The sequence below is a fragment of the Pristis pectinata genome, chromosome 2 (assembly GCF_009764475.1).
Source record: "Pristis pectinata isolate sPriPec2 chromosome 2, sPriPec2.1.pri, whole genome shotgun sequence".
Classification (NCBI taxonomy): Eukaryota; Metazoa; Chordata; class Chondrichthyes; order Rhinopristiformes; family Pristidae; genus Pristis; species Pristis pectinata.
This window is the reverse complement of record NC_067406.1, coordinates 79,405,106-79,429,672: the sequence shown is the minus strand read 5'-3', so window position 1 is coordinate 79,429,672 and position 24,567 is coordinate 79,405,106. Positions and strand designations below refer to the sequence as shown.

General features: G+C 41.0%; 1 protein-coding gene across 1 annotated transcript in view; it reads right to left on the bottom strand.

Moving 5' to 3' along the window:
- The window catches only part of LOC127583975 (protein FAM184B-like), a 158,878-nt gene that overhangs the window by 98,225 nt on the left and 36,086 nt on the right, over positions 1-24,567 (bottom strand). The window contains exon 2 of the mRNA XM_052040449.1: positions 12,938-13,060. Coding sequence (XP_051896409.1) covers positions 12,938-13,060 — 123 coding nt within the window. The remainder of the gene's footprint in view (positions 1-12,937; positions 13,061-24,567) is intronic.

The window sequence follows — 24,567 nt, the reverse complement described above, 5'->3', positions numbered from 1 at the left end:
TTTTCCCAGTGTGACAATGGCTAACACAAGGGGACATAATTTTAAGGTGATTGGAGGAAGGTATAAGGGGGATGTCAGGGGTAAGTTTTTTACGCAGAGAGTGGTGGGTGTGTGGAATGCACTGCTGGCAGAGGTTGTGGGGGCAGATACATTAGGGACATTTAAGAAACTCTTAGATAGACACATGAATGATAGAAACATAGGGGACTATGTGGGAGGGAAGGGTTAGATAGATCTTAGAGCAGGATAAAATGTTGGCACAACATTGTGGGCCAAAGAGCCTGTACTGTGCTGTAGTGTTATATGTTCTAAATAGAAGAGAGTGTTGTGGGTGTGGAAAGTAAAGCCACTGCAGATTATCCTGACAATGAAAAGTCACTGACCTGAAATGTTAACTGTGTTTTTCGCTCCACATACGCTACCTGACCTACTGAGTAACTCCAGTGTTTTCTATTTTTATTTCAGATTTTCAGCATCTGAGACTTTTTTTTCTTTTCCTATCCTTTGACTAAAACTGGATTGATATGAATGGAAACAGGTGAGTGTGGTTCCAACCGGATGAATGATGATCGAAAGGACAGGAGATTGACGGTGTCGTCAACTGTGTCGAAGGCAGGCAGGTTGCGAAGAACAATAGATTATCTTTCTTTCCCAATTATAAAAGGTGCCATCAGTAACTATGAATAGAACAGTATTGATAGTGTGATATGCCTAGAAAACATGATTGCCTGATTCTAAGGAGTTTTGGGAAAGATGGATAAGTGTTTGGTGATAGGAAAAGAAGATTAGGCATGGTGTGATTACTGACCAGGATATCTATTTAAGCCAGGAAGAGTTGGCTTTTGGAAATAACTATAACTTATGATAGCCATAAAGTCCATAGTCACAGGTTAATGTGGTTAATTATGTCATGGAACATTAGGCAGCATGATAGGTACGATCTTTTCTGTATTGTATTTGTTCAATATTTCTTTGGGCTTGAACTTGCTTATTGCTGATTTTTGAAAAAAATTAAAGACTTAGTTTTGTGGATCCTTAGCATCGACTTGCTGGTAAGGTCCTGATACTAAAAGGCAAGGCTGAAATAAAACTTTGCCAGTGGCTGAAGCATTTTTGCCAAAGAATCTGCCTGCTGAAACTGCTCAAGGTTAGACCTGTCACAGGAACAGTGATTTTATTCACTTGGAAGCAGAGGAACTGCTAAAGGAGGAGGGTAAGTATAAAGTTACTGATATGATTTAAATCATTTCCTTTGCCAAAGTCAAAACTAACAGATTATGGATGCTTCGAATGACAAAAAATTAAAAATCAATCATACAGTAAAACAATTCAAAGGAAATTACTTCTTTCTACAATAATAAAATTAAATCAGTAAAAAATACTTGTAAACAAAAAAATTATTAAACTAACAATTAATTCAAAAACATGCAAGTTACTTTATACTTGCCCTTCTCCCTCACAGTATTTCCACTGCATTCTGCTTTTCCTGGGCCATTTCTAACCTTGCACAGGTTGCACAGATGTGCTGCGGGGTTGCAGCAAGGTCATACTTGGCTCCCAGACTCGTTGTGGAGTCCAGTGTTAGAGCATAATGAAGAAATTGTGCAGGAGTCCAAACTTCCTGACACTTAAAGGGGGCAGTTTCTGGCCCTGTTTCTCACTTGATTAATGTGAAATGTTATTCTAAACATGATAATTACCATTAATTATGGAATAAATACTAGACATGGCGCTGAGAACTTCCATATGCTTCTTCAAAAAGTACCTTTACGGCCAAATGAGCAGATAAATGAATCCTTGGTTCAAGGTCTCATCTGAAAGGTGTCACTTTTGATGGTGCATCATTATCTCCTATAGTGCAGAATAAACAGCCTAGATTATATGATTAGGTCTGTGGAGCTTGAACTGGCAATTTTCTGAGTCAGCGGGAAGAGTGCTACCATTGAACCTTATCTCCTTCTCTCACACACATGCAAGCACACCCATCTGATACCTTTAGAAGCAGGTGAGTTCATAGGCAAATATAGAATGCACTGGAGATACATCTTTAAAGTGGGCAGGAGGGAATGCTAAAGGCATCAGAAGGTACCTTTAGAAATAGGTAAACAGTAGCTATTAGGGCACTTTTATGTTTGATCTGGACATATTCCTTTTTCAAGTTTGCATTGATTATCCATCCCTGGTGGCCATGAGAATATGCTGGTGAGCCTTTGGGTTCCATTGCAACATTTTTTTCATTTTGGCAATTTGATACAACTGTATGGCTTGGCAGCCACTGGAGAACTATCTTAGTGCATAAGTGCACAGTGCACATATTACTGTGTTAGTGAAGAATGTGTTTTGTAATTTCACTGGTTTAATATTTTATTCTATTTATTCTCTGAATTTTATTTGAAAGCCCATGCAAGCATCCAAGTGCTAATTAACCACAGTTAATCCTCTGTTTTTATTTTCACTGCAGCTAATTATTATGTTGCTGGGATATGAAATCGTCACAAAGTTATTTTGAAAAAAATGACCTCTAGTTATTTTCAAATAAAATTATACAGCAGGCATAGTGATTATTCGATGGATGGGAGGAATTTAACAGAATTAATAATAGTGGGCTGAACCATAGGTGATTAATCATGCGTGTGGTGTGATGAATCTCTGGTCTGTTGGTTTAAAATTATGTTGTGCGATAGTCGTGAACATGTTAACATACTTGTATGGCATTCTCTACCTATCATGTCAAAAAAGATAATGAAATTACATATAAACACAATGATCCATCTGTCACTATCACTGAATAAAATTCCAAAAAAAGATTGCCATTGTTAAATTTACTCATGTTTAGCTGTCCAGGAATCTCAGTTAGATGTTACATAAGGAATATATGTGTTCTCTCTTGCAATTTGTAAATCAAAGAGGTCGGTATAAAGAATTACTTCATCTATTGTTAAAATCTTTACATTCACAAATAAGTAGAAAAATTCCAGTTGACAACTAGCCCTTAGCAAACTAATTTCTAGCTTCAATGAACTGAAAATTAAATAGTGCGTTTATCTTCGTATCGCCATTCATTTGTGCTGCTTGCTTTTGATTGAATTTGGCTATATGTGGCCTCCTGCTGCTTTGACTGCACTGCGTGGCTCCTTTACCCTAATAAGGATTTATGTTTCTCCTCTTTGAAGTTAATTTGCTGTATCTAAGTCTGAAGAAACAATTTTTTAGTAGCAAGGAAAGTTAATTCAGGCATGCTTCCAAAAAAGTAGGATTTGCCAAATGTCATTAAAATTTCATTACTAATTCACATGTATGTTAATATCAAAAGTTGGGCTGAGCCCCTTACAAAAATATGCTAGTTTCTCTGACTCCAGGATTTAAGACTACACCTAGACCACGTCCACTCAGTGGTCAGAAGTCAGAATGGATCATGCCAGATCCACCCCTAAAGGCTGCAGCAAGAAATTATGACCTATTTGTCAGTGGGACAAATTATAAACCCAAATCTTGAATTGCTAACAAAAACAGAAAATGCTGCAAATATTCAGCAGATTAGCTGTTTTGTTTTCCTCAACTGGGAAAATGGAAAGAGTATTTTGTAAAAAAATTATACATAAAGTTATCGCTGCTTTCCAAGCTATCACCTTACACAAACAATGGCTTAGATTTAAAACTGCAGGACTTCAGGTTTATATTGGACAGGCAAGGAGATGGGTTGGAGCTGTGATTCCCTGCCTGAGGAACCTGATCCCTCAGGGTTGTGGTGAGGGGAAGTGGTGTCAACAATTACATGGGATCCATGAACCTTTAATAATTTTGAGGCAACTTAGTTGGAAAGTTCACACAAAAAGTCAAAATAAATAAAACTAAACTCCACTTTTGATAGCTGCCTCAGCAGTTAGGCTAGCAGTTTCCGGAAACTATGGTGGCCCTAATTCCTCAAAAGGAATGGCATATGATTGTCATCACAAATTTTTGTGGGGGGTATTTTATTGAGTGTGTACAAATGGGCCTTCTATTCAGAAGAGGTTGGGATCTACTGGGTTGGAATACTGGTCCTACAGAACTCAATCAACAGTGCCACAGTGTGGTGCTGTTTCTGTTGAGGCATTATGGAACAGTTTTACAGAGGTGCAAAAAATAATGCTGGAGTTGGACAGAGCAGTGTTTCTGGTGATTGAGACATCAAGAATGAGGAAACATTGATAAAATATTAAATATAAGACAGAGCAAAAAGCTGGAGAAATGTTCCTACATGGAGGTTTGGGCAGTGAAATGTATTTCTGACATTTCTGATTGAAGCAGAGATCATCCACATTTAAGGACAGGTTAGAAAGGTGATAAAATGATAGAGTGTAATGATAGAGGGAAAAGGGTGGTACATGGGATTAGGACAACTACTTGCAGGGATGATACACAGACATGCTGATCTGACTGGTCTACTTGTATGCTGCAATTTCTATGCAAACATTCTGTTAAGGGTGGGGAAGGGGCTTGCCAGTTCTAATGAAGCAGTATATCATCTAAACAGCAGCAGTGAGTAACCCAAATCTCCAATATTTGTCATACTTTTACTGTCAGTTCATTTTTTTCCGCAAGTGGCAAAACCACAGGTTTTGTACCAAGTTCTTACTTTGGCTCCATTAGCTTTACTTCCATCAGTGAGTTTAGTGTAAGCAATGCCACATCTGACATAGTTGAGAGAGTGCACAAAGCTGTGCTGGCAAAGTCAGAAGGTGCTCTACACCTGTCCAGTGGTACCCTCTCCACTGAGATGAAGCAACCTCATTCTAGCAAGACAATTAATACATACTGATTGGCACCTGCTTAGTGCTAAAGGTTTAGATGGGGCGGAGTTTGTTAAGTGTGTCCAGGACAGATTCCTGTCACAGTATGTTGACAGGCCAACTAGAGGGAATGCCATATTAGATCTAGTTTTAGGTAATGAACTGGGTCAGGTGACAGATCTACTGGTGGGTGAGCATTTGGGGGACAGCGACCATCTGCTCCATAACCTTTAGCATTGTCATGGACAGGGATAGGAGCAAAGAGGATGGGAAGATATTTAATTGGGGAAAGGCGAATTATGGGGCTATAAGGTGAGAACTTGAGAGTGTAAATTGGGATGACATTTTTGAAGGGAAATGTACTATGGAGATGAGGTCGATGTTCAGGGATCTCTTGCAGGATGTTAGGGATAAATGTGTCCCGGTGAGGCAGAGAAGGAATGGCAGGGTGAAGGAACCATGGGTGACAAGAGAGGTGGAACAACTAGTTAGGAAGAAGAAGGCAGCATACATAAGGTGTAAGCAGCAAGGATCAGATAGGGCTCGTGAGGAATATAGAGTAGCAAGGAAGGACCTTAAGAAGGGGCTGAGGAGACCAAGAAGGGGTCATGAAAAAGCTTTGGCGAGTAGGGTTAAGGAGGATCCCAAGGCTTTTTTCTCGTACGTGAAGAGCAGAAGGATGGCTAGAGTAAAGGTAGGTCCGATTAAAGACAAAGGTGGGAAAACGTGCCTGGAAGCTGTGGAAGTGGGTGAGGTTCTCAATGAATACTTCTCTTCAGTATTCATCAAGGAGAGGGGTCTTGATGATGCTGAGGACAGTGTTGGTAAGGGTAATGTTCTAGAGTATGTAGATATCAAGAGAGAGGATGTGTTGGAGTTGTTAGAAAATATTAGGACAGATAAGTCCCCGGGGCCTGATGGAATATTCCCCAGGCTGCTTCATGAGGCAAGGGAGGAGATTGCTAAACCATTGGCTAGGATCTTTGAGACCTCATTGTCCACGGGGATGGTACCGGAGGATTGGAGGGTAGCGAATGTTGTCCCCTTATTCAAAAATGGTAGTAGGGATAGTCCAGGGAATTACAGACCAGTGAGCCTTACGTCTGTGGTGGGTAAGCTGTTAGGAAGGATTCTAAGAGATAGGATCTATGAGCATTTAGAGAATCATGGACTGATTAGGGACAGCCAGCATGGCTTTGTGAAGGGAAGATCTTGCCTCACTAGCCTGATAGGGTTCTTTGAGGAGGTGACCAGGAAGATTGATGAGGGTAGTGCAGTAGATGTGGTCTACATGGATTTTAGCAAGGTTCCGCATGGTAGTCTTCTTCAGAAGGTCAGAGGCCGAGGGATCCAGGGAGGCTTGGCCGTGTGGATTCAGAATTGGCTTGCCTTTAGAAAGCAGAGGGTTGTGGTAGAGGGAGGGCATTCGGATTGGAGGGCTGTGACTAGTGGTGTCCCACAGGGATCGGTTCTGGGACCTCTACTTTTTGTGATATTTATTAATGACTTAGATGAGGGGGTGGAAGGGTGGGTTAGCAAGTTTGCAGATGTCACAAAGATTGGTGGTGTTGTGGATAGTGTGGAGGGCTGTTGAAGCTTACAGAGGGATATTGATAGGATGCAGAGCTGGGCTGAGAAGTGGCAGATGGAGTTCAGTCTGGAGAAGTGTGAGGTGGTACACTTTAGAAGGACAAAATCCAAGGCAGAGTACAAGGTAAATGGCAGGATTCTGGGTAGTGTGGAGGAGCAGAGGGATCTGGGGGTTCATATCCACAGATCACTGAAAGTTGCCTCACAGGTGGATAGGGTAGTTAAGAAAGCTTATGGGACGTTAGCTTTCATAAGTCATGGGATCGAGTTTAAGAGCCACAAAATAATGATGCAGCTTTACAAAACTCTGGTTGGGCCACACTTAGAGTACTGTGTCCAGTTCTGGTCGCCTCATTATAGGAAGGATGTGGAGGCATTGGAAAGGGTGCAGAGGAGATTTACCAGGATGCTGCCTGGGTTAGAGAGTATGGACTATGAGGAGAGACTAAAGGAGCTAGGGCTTTACTCATTGGAGAGAAGGAGGATTAGGGGAGACATGGTAGAGGTATACAAAATATTAAGAGGAATAGAGTGGACAGCCAGCGCCTCTTCCCCAGGGCACCAATGCTCAATACAAGAGGGCATGGCTTTAAGGTAATGGGTGGGAAGTTCAAGGGAGATGTCAGAGAGTGGTGGGTGCATGGAATGCGCTGCCTGGGGTGGTGGTGGAGGCTGATATGTTGGTTAAGTTCAAGAGATTGTTAGATAAGCATATGGAGGAATTTAAGATAGAGGGATATGTGGGAGGAAGGGGTTAGATAGTCTTAGGTGTGGTTTGAAGGTTGGCACAACATGGTGGGCCGAAAGGCCTGTATTGTGCTGTATTGTTCCATGGTTCTATGGTTCTATGGTTCATACGAAGGCACCACTTCCAAAATAAAAGTGCTTGGATACCATGAGGTACCTTATGGAAAGTTTTGTTAATTGAATTGTTGGATGCTTTCTTGGAAACACACCAACCACAACCTGCCAAACCTTTAAATATTGCTGCATGAGAGAATTGGCACTTTATATTCAAAGATCATGTCTCTTAAGGTGTGACTTGAGGCACTCGGATTTATCAGCATTGCTGGCTTTCCAAGTATATTGGCAGCTGCTGACTACACTCCTGTGTCCATAAAAGGCTTCCATCAAGTTAGAGATGTAGAGTCATGCAGCATGGAAACAGGACATTAGACCCATGAGTGTGCACCCATCTTCCAGCACTTGGCCTACAAGCCCTCTATGCCTAGGCAATTCAAGTGCTTGTCTGGATACTTCTTCAGTGCTGTCAGTGACTTTGATTTCACCACTCTCTTATTGCAATATATTCCAGATACTCATAATTCTCTGGGTGAAAAAGGACCCCCTCAGATCCCCTCTTACCCCTCACCCTAAATCCATGTCCTTTTGTTTTATCTACCCCTGATAAGGGGAAAAGTTTCCTGCAGTATATCCTATCATAGTTTTATATGCCTCAATCATGTCCCCTCTTAACCTTCCAGGGAAAGCAGACTTAGCCTCTCCAGTCTCTCCTCATTATAGAAATGCTCCATCCTAGGCAACATCCTAGCGAATCTCCTCTGCACCCTTCTCCGGCACCATTTCTGGAAAGAGCACATGACTCTTTCATCCTGAGGAAATCCTCACTGTTTGACATTTTTAGCATCTGGCACTGCCCCAGATGGGTCCTGGGGGACAAGGCTAACCCCCTACCTTCTTGGCATTCTCCAACCACAGCAGCTCAGCATAGATATAATGAGAGTTGCACAAGAATCTGGATGGTAGTAGAGAATGTCATTTGTGGTCCCATGATGATATTTTGTTGCCCACACCAGCCTGCGAGCATCTTGCAACACACACCACACAGATATGCAGACTTCATTGTCATCAGCCACATGCTGCGCAATCTTGCCAACTAAAGAGGAACTAGGAAACCCGAAGCCGGAGGCTAGACAGCATCAGGAGTAGGAACAGCAGGAGGAAGAAGAACATCACCAGGGAAGTGTCCCTGTTCTGCAGCAGTGGCCCCGTCCATGAGATGAATGGAAAAAGACTGTGTCCATATGAATGATAGGATCTCCCTAACTGAACGATGATTTCCAAATGGACCCTGCAAAATCATCTAAGTAACCCTCTAACACTACAATCCTTAGTAGCAACAAAGTACACCTATAATCAGCAGGGAGAGCCAGATGCTTTATGAAATCTCCTTGCATCCCACAGTGCAAGTCCACTTGAACTCAGTATTACAGATCAATGAACTATTTCCTGATTCTATAACTATGATCTGCAACAAAAATGGCATTTGTTCAAACAACAATGACCCATGCTCAAAGTACACTTTTCTTGGAGTAACCCCACTCTGCAGGTCAAGACCTTGAACCCTTTAGACAGCTGTTCTACCTGAATAGTCACTACTTAGTGTGGTAGCCACAGCAGTTCAGATTAATGACATAGCAACCTATCAGTAGGGCTGACATTCAATTAGTGGAGGCTAACAGAATAGCAAGAGAAATTTCTCATCAGAATCCAACTGAAATTCATTTTAAGCTATTGTATCAATTAGCCTTATCATGGAAGATGAAGTCTCAGCAGCAAAAACATGTTTCACTCAGGTTTTCAAGCAGCCATAATTGTGTGTTGCTACTTTCTGGCTGCCCTGTGGAGAGTGCCTTTAGGGGCTGATGCCCTTCCTTGATTGCTACACAGTTGGTGTCCTGAGTTGAGTGTGGTCCTGTTAAGAACAATGCAGGCTCCATTTTGACACTTGTCTTTGGGTGTAAGGCACTCAAACACTGGTTCACATGCCTCTTTGACCAATTTTGTTGTTTTTTTTTGAGGTCGCCCCAAATGCAAATACAACCTTGAATCCAATTTCTAAGCAAATATCTTTAGGAATGTGCAGGGATAAATACTGGCCAGGACTCCTGCCCTTCTTCAACGTAGTGTAATTGGATCTTTTACATTCATCTGAAAAAGCATGCAGAGCCTCTGTTTCCTTTGTTATTTGAGCCTCTGTTTACTATCTTACTTGAAAGATGGAACTTCTGATGGCTCAGCACTCCCTCCATGCTGCATTGCATTATTAGCATGGATTTTGGCTTCTCTTCCCATGCCCAACCCATTTTCTATTCTGACCTCCATGGAAACCTCCTGTACGCTGCCCCTCTTCAACATCAGGTGAAAACACAACATCATTTTCCAGGTGTATATTTTGATGATACCAAGCCCTACCTCACCATCAGCTTTCTTGACCACTTCACTGTCTCTAAATTGACTGATTGTCGATCTGACATTCAGTACAGGAGGAGCAGAAATTTCCTTCAACAACTTAGTATGAAGATCGAAGAGAGCATTTACTTATCCCTCTACATGAAACTGACCCAGATTATATTTTACAATGTTTGGTTTTGAAGCTCATGTTATAGAGTCATACAGCACGGAAATAGGCCCTTTGGCCCAACTGATCCATGCCATCCAAGATACCCCATCCAAGTTAGTCCCATTTGCCAGCATTTAGTCCATAACCTTCTAAACCTTCCCTATCCATGTACCTATCCAACTGTTTATTAAAAGTTGTTATTGTATCTGCCTCAACCGCTTCCTCTGGCAGCTCATTCCACATATATACTACCCTTTGTGTCAAAAAGTTGCCCCTGAAGTTCCTATTAAATCTTTCCCCTCTCACTTTAAACCTATGTGCTCTAGTTCTTGATTCCTCAGCTCTGGGAAAAAGACTAAGTGCATTCACCCTATCTATGCCCCTCATGATTTTATACAAGATCACCTCTGGGTCTCCTACGCTCTAAGGAATAAAGTCCTAGCCTGTCCAACCTCTCCGGATTAACTCAGTTCTTCAAGTCCTGGCAGCATCCTTGTAAATCTTTTCTGCACTCTCTCCAATTTAATAACACCTTTCCTATAGCAGGGCGACCAAAACTGAACGCAATACTCCAAGTGTGGCCTCACCAGCATCCTGTACAACCACACCATGACCTCCTTACTTTTATACTTAGTGCCCTGACTTATGAAGGCCAGCGTGCCAAAAGCCTCCTTCACCTCATTGTCTACACTTTAGGTGAAACATGTACTTGTACTCCAAGGTCCCTTTGTTCTACAACACTCCCCAGGGCCCTGCCGTTCACTGTGAAAGTCCTACCTAGATTTGACTTTCCAAAATGCAACATCTCACACTTAGTCAAATTAAGCTCCATTTGCCATTCCTCGGCCCAATTACTCAGGTGATCAAGATTTCCCTGTAATTTTTGATAACCTTCTTCATTGTCCACTATACCACCTATTTTAGTGCCATCTGCAAACCATGCCCTGTACATTCTTATCCAAATTGTTGATATAGATGATAAATAACAATGGGCCCAGCACTGACCCCTGAGACGCAACACTGGTCACAAACCTCCAGTCCAAGAAACAACCTTCTACCATCACTCTTTACTTTCTACCATCAAGCCAATTGTGTATCTAATTAGCCAGCTCTCCCTGGATTCCATGTAATCTAACCTTCCAGAGCAGCGTTCCATGTGGAACCTTATCAAAGACCTTACTGAAGTCCATATAAACTACGTCTGTCACCCTGCCCTCATCAACTTTCTTGATGACATTATCAAATAACTCTATCAAGTTGGTAAGATATGATCTCCCATGCACAAAGCCATGCTGACTACCCCTAATCAACCCCTATCTTTCCAGATGTACATACTGTATATCTTATCCCTCAGAATCCTTTTCAGTAACTTACCTACCACAGACGTTAGACTTACTGGTCTATAGTTCCCAGGATTTTTGTTGCCACTCTTCTTAAATAAAGGCACGACATTCGCTACCCTTCAGTCTACCTGCACCTCACCCGTGACTAACAATGATGCAAGTATCTCAGCCAGGGCTCCCACAATTTCTTCTCTACCCTCCCACAGTGTTCTTGGATAAACCTGGTCAGGCCCTGGAGATTTGTCTACCTTCATACCTTTTAAGACTTCCAGCACCTTCTCTACCATAATGCAGACTATCCCTGAGACCTCCCCATTTACTTTTCCTAGTTCCGAAGTCTTCATGTCTCTCTCCACGGTAAAAACAGAGGAGAAATATTCATTAAGGACCTTGCCCATCTCCTGTGCCTCCACACAAATATGTCCCCTTTGGTCTTTGAGGGGCCCTATTCTCTCTCTAGTTACTCTTTTGCCCTTAATATAACATCTCTTTGAATTTTCCTTAATCTTCTCTGCCAAAGCTATCTCATGCCCCCTTTTGCCCTCCTGGTTTCCTTTCTGAGTACACTCCTGCATCCTCCAGGGATTCACTTGATCCCAGCTGCCTGTACCTGACCCACACCACACCTCCTTTTTCCTGGCCAGGGCCTCACGTTCATGAAGACCACCTATTTCCACCTCCTTTTATTCATTTCTTGTAACATGCACATCATTGACAATGCCAGCATTCATTGCCCATATCTAATAGCCCTTGAAGAAGGGCATCCTAATTTTTTCCTGCCTACACTCACCTGCTGCTGAAAAGTTCATCTGTGAGTTTGTTATCTTGAGCATCTGGACCAGTCTATTTCACTGTGATCTGGCCAGTCTCACTCATTCAGCTCCTTGTACACTTAAGGTCATCCAACATTCCATGTCCCAGCTCATACAATGTCCTGTTGACCCAACACCCCATGTTTGCTGACTCGTACCAGCTGCCCGTTAAGCAATGCCTTCATCTTAAAATTCTCATCCTTGATTTCAACCCCCTTTGTACTTCCACTTCTCCCTTTCTCCTTAATGTGCTCTTCCAATTCTGGTGTTTTGAGTACCTCCGCATTTAATTGCTATACCTTGTGGTGTAGCAATTAAATGGAGGGATGCTCAAAACACAAGAATTTAGTGTTTGTCTTTAGTCAGCAAAGTTTCAAGCTCCGGATTTCCCTTCAAAATCTTACCACATTTCTGTTCTCCACTAGGTTGCTTCTTGAAAACCATTTCTTTAATTGGGCTTTAGGTCATTGGACCTAAAGTCTTGTTATGTGTTATTTTAAGAAAGCATTATACGAATGGAAGTTGCTGTTACTGTAATGCTCAAGTCCCTAAAATGCAATGTGAACCCACAACCTTTTGACTCAGCATTGAGAGCGTTACCCATCCATTCATAGCAGATGCATAAGGTAGTTTGTTGGGCATTTGCCTCTACAGTGAGTTTCCTTTCTCTTCAACATAAAAACAGAAAATGCTGGAAATACTTTGCAGGTGAGTCCACATCTGCGGGAAGAGAAACGGAGTTAACTTTTCAGGCCAAAGACTCTTTGTCAGAACTAGGGAGGAGTGAAATGAAGTTCATTGAACTGCAGGGAGGGCGGGAAGGGGGATGTCTCTGAAAGGGTAAAAACAGGGTGATCATGGGGATAAGTTGTAAACAAGGTTATCCGGTCAATCAGTGAATGGGAGCTGTTAGAGAGTGAGGACATAGACAAAAGAACATAGACAAAAGGATGCAGGTGGTGTGAAATGCAGGAGAGGAAGACTTGCCTTGTTTTTGTTTTGTTGATTTCATTTTTGTCTATCAGTTTTTTTAGCCTTTTCTCTCCTCAGCCTTACCGAAGCCTGCTGATATGCTGCCATCTGAAGTTTTTCAAAGACCTGCAGTATTTTTATTCCACTGCTGACATACAACTGTCTACTCCCACCACTTCCTTCAGCCATCTTGATCTGCACATGAATCTGTAAATAACCATTTCAGGTCAAATTATGCAAGAAAACATTTAGGCTAATTCATCCTGAATATTTACCTGCCTCACTTGGCAGCTAATTTAAGTATTTTGTGTTATTTATATTTATTCTGCTGGTTTACATTTTCCTTCCACAGGCAAAACTGAGCCTATTTTGATAATGCTGTTTGTCTGGTCAACTAGTGACAGTAATGAACTGACATATGGCTAGTTGTGTGCATGCATTTTATGTCTTGCTGATTTCAGTGAAAGTCAGATTACTATTATAGAATGAGAATTATATTCTGATGGAAATGCATTCACTCTCAAGAACTAGGATGTTGCTGTTGAACAAACAGACTGCAAATTAAAACCAATTCTGTTAAACCGTGTTGCAGTCACCGGAAACTTCTTATCCATTAAGGGAATTCCCTGTGTATCAGCTGCATAATCAGTGTTACAATGTAAAGCTTGCAGTGTTTTTACATTTCAGTTACATCAGACAATATTAAAGGAATACAAAGTTCCATTGTCCCTAGTTTAATCCCAATTTAGTCCAGAGATTCTGTAATGGTACAGAGCATTCATATAACAATTTGCAGCCTAAAAACTGAAAAGTGTTTTAACCTAAACAGGTTAAATACTTACCTGGATTTCTTTAAATCCCCTTACCTGAGAAATGATTTAAAATTCTATGAAACTTAATAAGCACTTTGAATGGTCTACAATTATTTTTATGGATAGCAGACAATGCAGAATAATTTAAATTCAGCCACTTTTGAAAGGGCAAGTTAAATACATATTCACATTTTGCACACATGCATAAATGTCTTTAACATGCTCAATGATTACTGCATCATCTCATGCCTTTGTTTCCATGCACTCCTCTTCAACCATGTGCATGTTCCTGATGGGCAAAGAAGCATGTCAGGGAGGGAAGTGCCACCAGCATCAGGCACTGAGATGGTACAAATCATTGTCTCAAATGCCAAAGAAAAGGAACTCAACAAGTATAGCTCCAGTCTTCAGCATGGGAGATGAACTTTAACATTTTTAAACATATCATAAGAACTATATTGACAGACTGATAACTTTCAGACAAGCACAGTGGTGACTACAGGCTTATCCTGAAACATTCCTTTAGAATTTATACTCCTGGGGTGATGTGATATCATGACATACTTGATCACATTTAACATTACTACTGACATTTTCAAACAGAACTTCCATATTGTTATGGTTTATTTTAACCAAGGAATTCCTGTTGGCTAAAGAGAATAAAATTAAAAGCTCCTGGAATTTTAAAAATTCTTTGCAACATAAGGTTTAGCTGCAAACCACACTTGGGTTGGTTTGTACTTCTAATGGAGATATGGATCTCATAAATGAACAAAGTATAAACAATGACACAGATACAGGGAAAAGTCCCTGCTGTGTTTGCCGTGTTAGTTCTATAGCCTAGTAAACAATGCATGTGAGTCTATCAGACCTGTATCATTATTCATTTTCCAATTGTTAGAGGTGGGCTTTTTGTGACAACCACAGTAAATTTGAATTCTGTATGACCTTGGAATATATTTTCTGACAATTTTGGAAGAATATTGCAGATTTAAGTCTTTTCTTGTTATCCTTGAAGCAATTTTCAAGATTTCTCCTTCTCAGCAATGTTTTTGTTTGCTATTAATTGGCTGTTGAATAATGCTTTCTAAAGCTATTTGTCAGAGGTGCACATAACATATATGACCCACAGGATCACAGCCACAACGACAACATTGATGTTATTTATCTTGGTGCATTGATGCCTTTTTATAACATGGTAGCAATGCACCATTCTTCTGATATTCATCACCTTCTTCCTCCTTAATTTACAAGAGAAATTACGTAAGTGCAGACAACATCAGTCAAAGGGCTTATTTTGGTGCTAAAATTTCTCTTTCTGTAGCTTTTGTGGAACTTTTTTCATTGCCTCATGTGTCAAAATTCTGTTTCCGTAGCCATATAGAAATGCAGTGGACTGTGATCAATGCAAGGCTTCATCCTGTATCAGATTACAAAACATTGCCATGACGTATCCTTTCACTTGAATTTTTAGTTGGGCCAAGAAACTGAAAATTAAAGATGCAGCCATACCAAAAAAAAAAGGATTTTAAAATAAATGTAATTTGCTCTGAGCCATTAGACAAGAATATGTGAACAATTTTCAATTTAATTTGTCCAGACATTTTTTGTTGTAATAAACGCAGAGAATACTGGAAACAATCAGCAGGTCAGGCAGCATCTTTGACATGAACTGTTAATTGTGTTTCTCTTTCCACAGATGCCACTTGACCTGCTGAGTGTTTCTGGCAATTTTTATTTTTATTTCATATTTCCAGCATGTGCGGTTTCTTGGATTTTTTTTGTTGTAAGTTGCTTATGTTTTTGGCTTTGGTTTGTCTTTGGTGAAGAGGTGACAGGATGGTGCAGTGGTTAGCGCTGATGCCACATATCTCCGGGAACCTGGGTTTGATCCTGACCTCAGGTGCTGTCTGTGTGGAGTTTGCACATTCTCCCTGCGGCTGCATGGGTTTCCACCTGGTGCTCTGGTCTTTCCCACATCCTAAATTTGTGCTCATAGGTCACTGTAAATTGACCTTTAGTGTACGTAAGTGGAGGGTAATCAAAAAGGAGAAGGCATATGGGAAAGAATAAGCCACAGGAGTACAGGGGAATAAAACAAAGGGATTGGTAGGATTGCTCTGCTGTGAGCCTGCATGGACTCAATGGGCTGAATGGCCTCCCTGTATGTTGTAAAAAGTATGTAATATGGAAGGAAATAATTAGTAACAGATTAAAATAAGAGGATTACATTGTTTGCAGAGAAACAGAAAAAAGAACATGGGACTATATTCCAGGGTTTTAAAACAAGAAGCTGCAGAGATAGTGAATGTATTGGTTTTGATCTTTCAGGGTTTCCTTGATCTTGGATAATGCCAAAGGTTTGAAAACTCTGGAGTCCTGTGTAGAAGCTCCAAAGGGAGACTGGTTAAGAGATTGTGCAGAAAGGTGGCAGGTGGATATTCCATGGGGAAAAAGGGAATTATTCACTTTTCATAAGAAGACTGGAGCATCAATTGTTTTTGAAGATGAAAGACAGGTAAATATGGAGATTCAGAAGAATCTGGGTTCTCTTTGACATGAATCCAGAAAGTTAACATGCAAGTGCAGTAAGCAGTCAGGAAGACAAGTAGCATATTCGCCTTTGTTGTAAAGGCAAATTGTGGTCTAACACAGGGTAATTAGAAGTTCACACAACTCCACAAAGAACAGAAGTTTGCCATTGACAATTGGCTCACCTTGGGATAGAGCAACATTACACTGATTTTTGGGTGTTTTAGTGCCTCTTGGAACCTTCAGTGAATTTTCTTCTTATCCAGCATAAAACCTCCTCAAGTGCAACACACAATATACATCAGCATGACATTTCAACTTCAGTGGTCTGCAGAACTACTGCTTCAATTTACTCATAAAACTATTAGATTTTATTAACATTGTTTCCCTTGAAAATCCTGCTATTTAAAGGACAGAGAGATCTGTGAGCTCCTGAAACCTCAAATACTATCTCACATGCCCTGATAACTTTGCCCTTGGATGTCAAGGTCACAGTCACTCTCAGATTCCTTGCCTCAGGGACATTCCAGGTTGCTGCTGCAGATCTCTGCCACATCTCACAGTGTGCTGCTCTGTCCTGTTTGGGAAGTCACCCAAACTCTGATCACCAGGGCTTCAACTGCTTTTCCTTTAGCCCACAGGAGCAGGTGGAGTTAGCACAGCTAATTCCTTGCATTGCAGCCTTCCTCAAAGTGTAGGCATTCGTAGACTGCAGATAATTCCCTAACCATGACCCTGTTCTTGACATAAGCATCCTTGACTTCTTCCCACAGCAACCTATTCAGCCCAGCCCAGCTACCAATCGTGGACTACGTGAAGTCTAAAAGGCCATGTATAACTGAAAGACAACAAGGCCTTGGGAGCAGATGGAATCCATGCTTAAGTTCTAAAAGTTGGTAGTGAGGAACTTTAGTCACAAATCCACAGCCACACTGTCCACTACTGGAAGAAACAGGGCATGCCTCAGGTTCTCAAAGAAGCCATAACTGTGATCATCTCCAAGTCAGGAGACAAATCTGACTACACTAACTATAAAGGAACATCCCTGCTATCTGCCAGAGGGAAAGCCATCATCAGGTCCTGCCCAAATTACAGTGTGGATTTTGTTCATTTAGAGGCTCTGTGGACATGATCTTCACTGCAGGATAACTGCAGGATAACTCCAAGAGAAATGCAGGGAGCAGTCACTAAACATGGCCTTTTTCAACATTTTAGACTTTGACTCATCACCAGGAGGCTATGTGGAGAGGCCTCTTCAAATTTGGTTGCCTGTAGAAATTCTTTTCCACCTTCCATTTTCTTCATGATGGCATTTAATCCAGGATCCTAACCAACCAGTTCACAACAGAGCAAACCTCAGTGAAGACCAGCATCAGACAAGGCTATATCACTGCCCCAAAGCCTCTCTCACTGCATTGCAGCACCTCACCCCCAACAAACCTCCCACTGGAGAAGGGGACTAACGGTAAATTATTCGGCCTATGGATGCTGTACTCCAGAAACTCGGGCATCCCAACCTCAGTGGTGGGGCTGTAGAAAGCAGATGATGCTCCAAATCATTGTCAACTTTTTCACTGAAGCACTTGAGAGAATGGATCTTGCACTCAACACCTGCCAACATGCTTCCACTGCACAGCACCACCTTCCAACAATAAAGGATCATGGTGAGACCATAGAAAACATGGGCCATTCTCATATCTCAGAAGCCACCCACATTGAAAGCAGACATTGACAATGAAATAAGGGATTACTAGTGGTTCCATATGAAATCACTGCATATGTAAAGCTAGATTTTATGGATATGTTTTCTGTATTATCTGATGATTTAAATTTATTTCTCATCTTCAACAATTACCATATTACATTGAAATAAGTGGCTTGCTGTGTAGTGGCTTGCTGTGTAGTGGACCAGAAAGATCGGGGCCACAAGGAGAGTGGAATTTCTGCCTTTCCTTACCCATTTTCCAGGATCAGGGTAAGTTTCAAATTTAGAGTGGGTGTCAGCCTTGGTGCAATGTTTCTACACCAGTCCCTGTTGGGCAAGATGGTGACTTGGGGGAGGGAGAAAGGAATTGCAGCACAACCTTCCCACAGCATAGCCAGTTTAAGAATGAGGGAAAATGGTTGCCTGGAAACTAGAGTTCACTATTTTTTGGTACACTAAAGTGTGTGTTCTGTACAGTGCCAGCTCTCAGCCAAGTGACTCATAAATAGGAAAATAGTTAAAAACTTAGTTTTTAAAAATCATAAAGGTGCTTTTCACCCTGAATCACATTTACTTGTGTGGTTCCTAGTGGCAGCTGTCTGTAGAGATTACAGATGGGAATTGGGGAACTGTTCTATGAGGGGAGATTAAGCATGCTGGGCCTATACTGTTTACAGTTTAGAAGAATGAGAATTGATCTCATTGAAACATACATAATTCTTACAAAGCATGACAGGCTAGAAGCAGGGGTGATGTTTCCCATGGCTCAGATATCTAGAACCAATGGTTACAGTTTCAAAATGAGGGATCAGGCATTCATGACTAAGTAGAGAATACGTTTCTTCATTCTTTCGAGTGCCCTTTGTTAGAGGACTTTGGGAGTTCAGTCATTTAGTACATTCAAGACAGATATTAATAGATTTTAGATATTAAGAGAAACAAGGTGTTTGTGCAGGAAAGTAGCATCAAAGTAAAAGATTAGCCCCATCTTACTTAATAGTGGAGCAGTGCACCTCATTATAAAACAGCTCTCCACATTTCTGGTGGCTGAAGGGCCTGCTTCTGTGTGTTATGATGATGACATTTGGAACAAGTGGATTATGTGTGTAATGCAAGGATGCACAGGATTTAAAATGTGCTTCCTTTTGGAGGGGCATGTGTGCACATCTTTAATGCAGTGGGGTAAGCATGTGCTTGTGTGTCCACAACATCATGTTTGTTCAATGATTAATGGGTGGAGGTCCTCCAGTGGGAGGTTTGTTGCAGGTGAGGTAAGAGGGACTTTGGGGCAATGATGTAGCCTTGTCTGATGCTGGTCTTCACTGAAGTTCGCTCTGTTGTGAGCCTGTTGGTTAAGATCCTGGATTAAATGCCATCATGAAGAAAATTTCTATGGGCAACCAAATTTGAAGAGGCCTCTCCACATATCCTCATGGTTGATGAGTCAAAGTCTAAAATGAAGTTGAAATGGGCATGCTCCAGCATCCCCCATAAGATAAGATAAAACAAGATATTTATTAGTTACATGTACATCGAAACACACAGTGAAATGCATCTTTGCATAGAATGTTCTGGGGGCAGCCCCCAAGTGTCGCCACGCTTCCAGCGCCAACATGACATGCCCAAAACTTCCTAACCTGTACGTCTTTGGAATGTGGCAGGAAACCGGAGCACCCGGAGGAAACCCACGCAGTCACAGGGAGAACGTACAAACTCCTTATAGACAGCAGCGGGAATTGAACCCGGGTCGCTGGCACTGTCATCGTGTTACGCTAACCGCTCCACTACCATGCCTGCCCACCTTTGGTGATGCACACCTTTGACCAAATGGCACTTCTCTGGAAATTTTCAGAGGTATTGTCAGGGGACAACAGCTCGATTACCACCCACTTCCCTTCCCCAACCACTTATAGTGTCACTTATACAGAGCATGACTTAGATTAAAAACAAGAAATTCAGCAAAGTCATGAAAGGTCATCAACCTGAAACATTATCTTCATTCAGTCCTGATGCAGCATCTCGACCTGAAACATCGACCATCCCTCTGCTTTCACAGATGCTTCCTGACCCGCTGAGTTCCTCCAGCAGTTTGTTTTTTTGGTCCAGATTACTGCATCTGCAGTCTCTTGTGTCTACATTATCTTCCTATACATCTCTGCAGAGTAATTTGAATATTTTCTGTCCACACAGCAGTAAATGATTATCATGAATACTCAACTTTCCAATTTAATGATTGGGTATTGGGGGGAGTTGTGGTGGAGTGGGGGAGGTGGTGGTGGTCTATTCATTGCAGTCCTGAGGCATACCACATCATAAGATTAAAATTCCTTTCATAAGTTCTGTAAGTTTAACTATATTTTTCAATGAGTACCAATAGAGAGTACTTTGAGAGGCCCAAATGATAATAAGGAAAGCTCCCCAACTTTGTCACTAAGCACAAGTTGGTTGTAAACATTGTAGAATGTCTGGCCAGAAGTTACAATACCTTTTTCAGAGTGGTTGGTAATGACAAACTCAAATTGTCAGAACTTGTTTTAAATTTCAAAATAATCTGCTTGGATGAAAGCCTATTCATATCACATTGGTATTGCGTTCACTATTATAAACTTGGATTCCGTGCAAGGTAAATATAATGCACTGCAAAGCAAACTGATGAGCTCTTTAGGCAGATGGCTCTCTTGTCATTACAAGACCATTTAAGCTAATAGCCTAGCTTCAACATGCCAATTATACCACAGACATTGGCAAATAAAAGTTAACAAAGGACAAATCAATAAATTACATTCTACAATTAGTAGAAAAGTGAATGATTTTGTTTTTAAAAGGAATATCTCAGTAATCCATGGCTGCAACTATTCTGTCTGTTAGAAATTCAGAAAGAAGGCAGGGCAAACATTGTAAATCAAGCTCTCTCCCAGCTCTCTTAATTTGACTGTGCGGCAAAATAAAAATTACTGTAGTTGGACCTGTGCTTCCTAGCATCATAAAATTACACTCTGGTTTGTCTGTGAATGGGAGTACCAGTGTATTTTGAGTCAGAAGCTCCAAAGAGTTGCCAACCAACCCTCAAAGAAGCAAACAAGATGCTGTGAGATTAAAACTACAAGACATATTTAAAAACATTTAGACTTACATAAAAAAAGATGAGGGTGGAAGTTGATCCTCAATTGCAGGGATAGAGTAACATAGGAGCATTGTAGTCAGTTTTCAAAATCTAGTTTTTGGAAGCAGATACAATATGCATACATTACTATACCATGTGTTCAGCAAACACGACAATGATGAACCTCTTCCCTGACATTAATTTAGCAGGACACTAAAAAAATAAATCTTTATTACAAATAACAGAGAATCAAAGAATGTTTTCACCTTTAAGAGCTCAAAAATGTTTTCAAAATAGCTGGTTCTCCAGTGGGATATTTTAAAGTGTGCAAAATGAACCTTTATGCCTTCCACATGGAATTTGAACACACCCAAAAATGAACTGACGAGAGACTGTCAGGTTTGCATGAGATTATGTCTCCACCAACAAGCCTCTGAATGGAAAACTACTAACGATGATGGGAGATGCTCATATTCTACGTGAATAAACAGCTGAAATCCACTCTCCTCTATTAATGTGTATGCAAAATGTTTAAAACAGCAGACAAGCAGATTCGTTTTTAAATTAAAGCTTATTTGAAATGACTCAGCCATTAAAAGTAATGAACATGCTCCTTAGTGTGTGATTTTTGAAGTCTAAAGGCAATGGAAACCATTCATTAAAACCCTGGCTGATTAAAATTTATAACTTAAATATCTATTGTCCTTTAAAAGATCAATAATTTGATTGGGCTGAGTCCAACCACCTGAAAGCCTAACAGAATTCCTCTCAATACAGATGAAATAAGCTTTCCTTCCAGATATTGCTTAGGCTTCATTATAAATGCTCTAGTTATAACTTTATAGCAATGAATAAGCTAAAATGTAGACACCTTCACATAAATTCTCTATTGTTGTACTCCTAACAGAGATTAGGGTTGCAATCCAATAATTTGTGTCCTCTGACCCAAACTCACTTCAAGCAGGGATTGGTGAATTATTAGTTTAGGTTTTGCTATGAATCAGGATACACTTTTCTTCATTACAAGACCCTGTAAGTCCAGAATAAAATTTGGATTCTGTAAGTGCTTTCTTGTAGATCAGTTTCACAAGATATATTCCTTCATATTTAGATCAGAGGAAACAAATACACTTCTTTAAAATATCCGAAAGTAATTTCAAAATGCAGTCTATTTTTTCCTGCCTTTGAATGTTTAATGCAATGACATTATTTATGATTGCCTGCTCAATATGTATACCTTAGTGACATTTTCAAAGTTCATTGGAATTTGATTATATCCCAGTGGATTGGACTGTAATGATGGTGACTCTTTTTAAGAAGGGGCAATGATCTGGAGAGGCGAGTTCAAATCTCACTGCATCAGCTGGGGTACTGAAAGTAAATAATAATTAAATAAGCCTGAAATGAAAAGCTAGCATCAGTAATGATGACCATGAATTGTCATAAAAACCACATTAAGCTTACCACTGTCCTTTCGAAAAAGAATTGCGCTGTCTTAATGTCGTCAGGCCTATATTGACTATACAAGCCCACAGCTGTGTGGTTGACTCTTAACCTGCCTTCTGAAATGGCCTGGCAAGTCACACAAATCAAGGACAATTAGGGACGATCGATTAATGCTGAGTTTTTGATGAAGGAAAGAATAAGAGACTTGGCCCAATTAGAAAGAGTGAGCATTGTAAATGAAACAGATAAATTTTGATTAATTTCTTGGAGTTCTCTGAAGGGACTGTAGATTTGGTGGCTCAAGGCATAACAGTGGATGCTACATACATGGATTTCAGGCACCATCCTAGAAAATAGATACTTTTTACAAGATGTGCACCCATTATTATAGATGTGCACCTATTAGATGACAAATGTTACCCAGGAATGTTACATGGCTGAACATGATACAGCGGAGGGTGACAATGAATGTGGAGATGTAGATTGCCAGTGGACTTCATTAAAGGTAAATATTGGGCCTTAATGTTTGATAATATATCTTAAATACTACTCAAGTTCTTAGACAGTAACTACTTGGAGTATAGTGGCCAATGCCATTAAAGCAGCCTGGACAGGCCAGGTCAATAGTTAAGGAGATGTTGAGTTGAACACAGATAAGGGCCAATATATCAACAAAGTGAAAAGGATCAAATATTAACGTGCCGGAGTTTGAAGAGCAAGAAAAAAATATCAGGCTTCACCATGTTTGCAAGCATCAAGAAAGCAAAATAAAATGTTGGGACTTAAACCTAAGGCTGTGTTTAGGGAAGTAATTTTGATCTTGGTAAGTCCACATCAGGCATGTGTGTTCAAATTTACTTTATGTATCTCAAGACAAATGTAACTTTATTAGATAGACAAGGAGGGCTGCAAAGCTATTTATGAACTTAGAAAACTGTGCTAACAGGAGAAACCATGTTATACATCAAAGTTGGCAGTATTCATAATGAAAAAAGGAAAATATGTGGAAAAACTGCAGCCTTTGTGCCCTGAAGATGGTAAAAATTATTGCTTGTTTCTAAGTGTTATTTCCAAATTCTAATTCCATTCCTCATGGCAATCCTGTCAAAACCGCTGCATTTCCAGCTGTAACGAGATCCCACCACTAGCCACATCTTCTCCTCCCCAGCCCTTTCGGCCTTCCGCAGGGACTAGTCCCTCCATGACTCCCTGACCTACTCATACCTCCCCACCCATCCCTTCCTGACCCCTGGCACTTTCCCTTACAACCACAGAAGGTGCAACGCTTGTTATTACATCTCCTCCCTCACCACCATCCAGGGACCTAAGCAGCCCTTCCAGGTGAGGCAAAGATTCGCATGCACCTCCTCCAACCTTGCCTACTGCATCCAGTGCTCCCAACGTGGCCTACCCTACATCGGCGAGACCAAGCGTGGACTGGGCGACTGATTTGCAGAACATCTGCACTCTGTCCGCAATGGCCATCCCGAGTTCCCAGTTGCAGACCATTTCAAATCCACTCCCCATTCCCACAATGACCTGTCAATCCTTGGCCTTCTCCACTGCCAGGGTGAGGCCAAATGCAAACCCCACCCCTCCCCCCCACAGATGCTACTCGACCTGCCGAGTTCCTCCGGTAAATTGTTTGTTGCCCCAGATTCCAGCATCTGCAGTCTCTTGCGTTTCCATAATCATTATTACTTTGTACTAGTTTAAAAAAATAACCAGAAAACTGCAAAGGCTGCTGGGAATTTTGAGAAAGAAACAGGTACGAGGAAATGCATAAACACATGGAAGCTGGCAGGAAGAAATTATGTCTCGAGAACTGCTTTCATTAAAAAAAATGTGAAAAACTCGATCAGTTGCTGCAAAAAATCAGGCCTTCCTCCAGAAGACGTTTACAGCTGCTGGCACAAAATCAAGCAAAGACCATGTTAACACATTAAATGTGACATGTATTGCAAATATAGCAATGATGTTCAGTTTTTAAAGCACAGAACTACAAGACACTCATTCGCACTCAAAGAGATCTTAAATCAAGCTTGGAAGATTAAATCCCCAGCATGTGAAACGTAAGCACAAAACTTTAAGACCGATGGAGCTGGAAAGCAGCCAA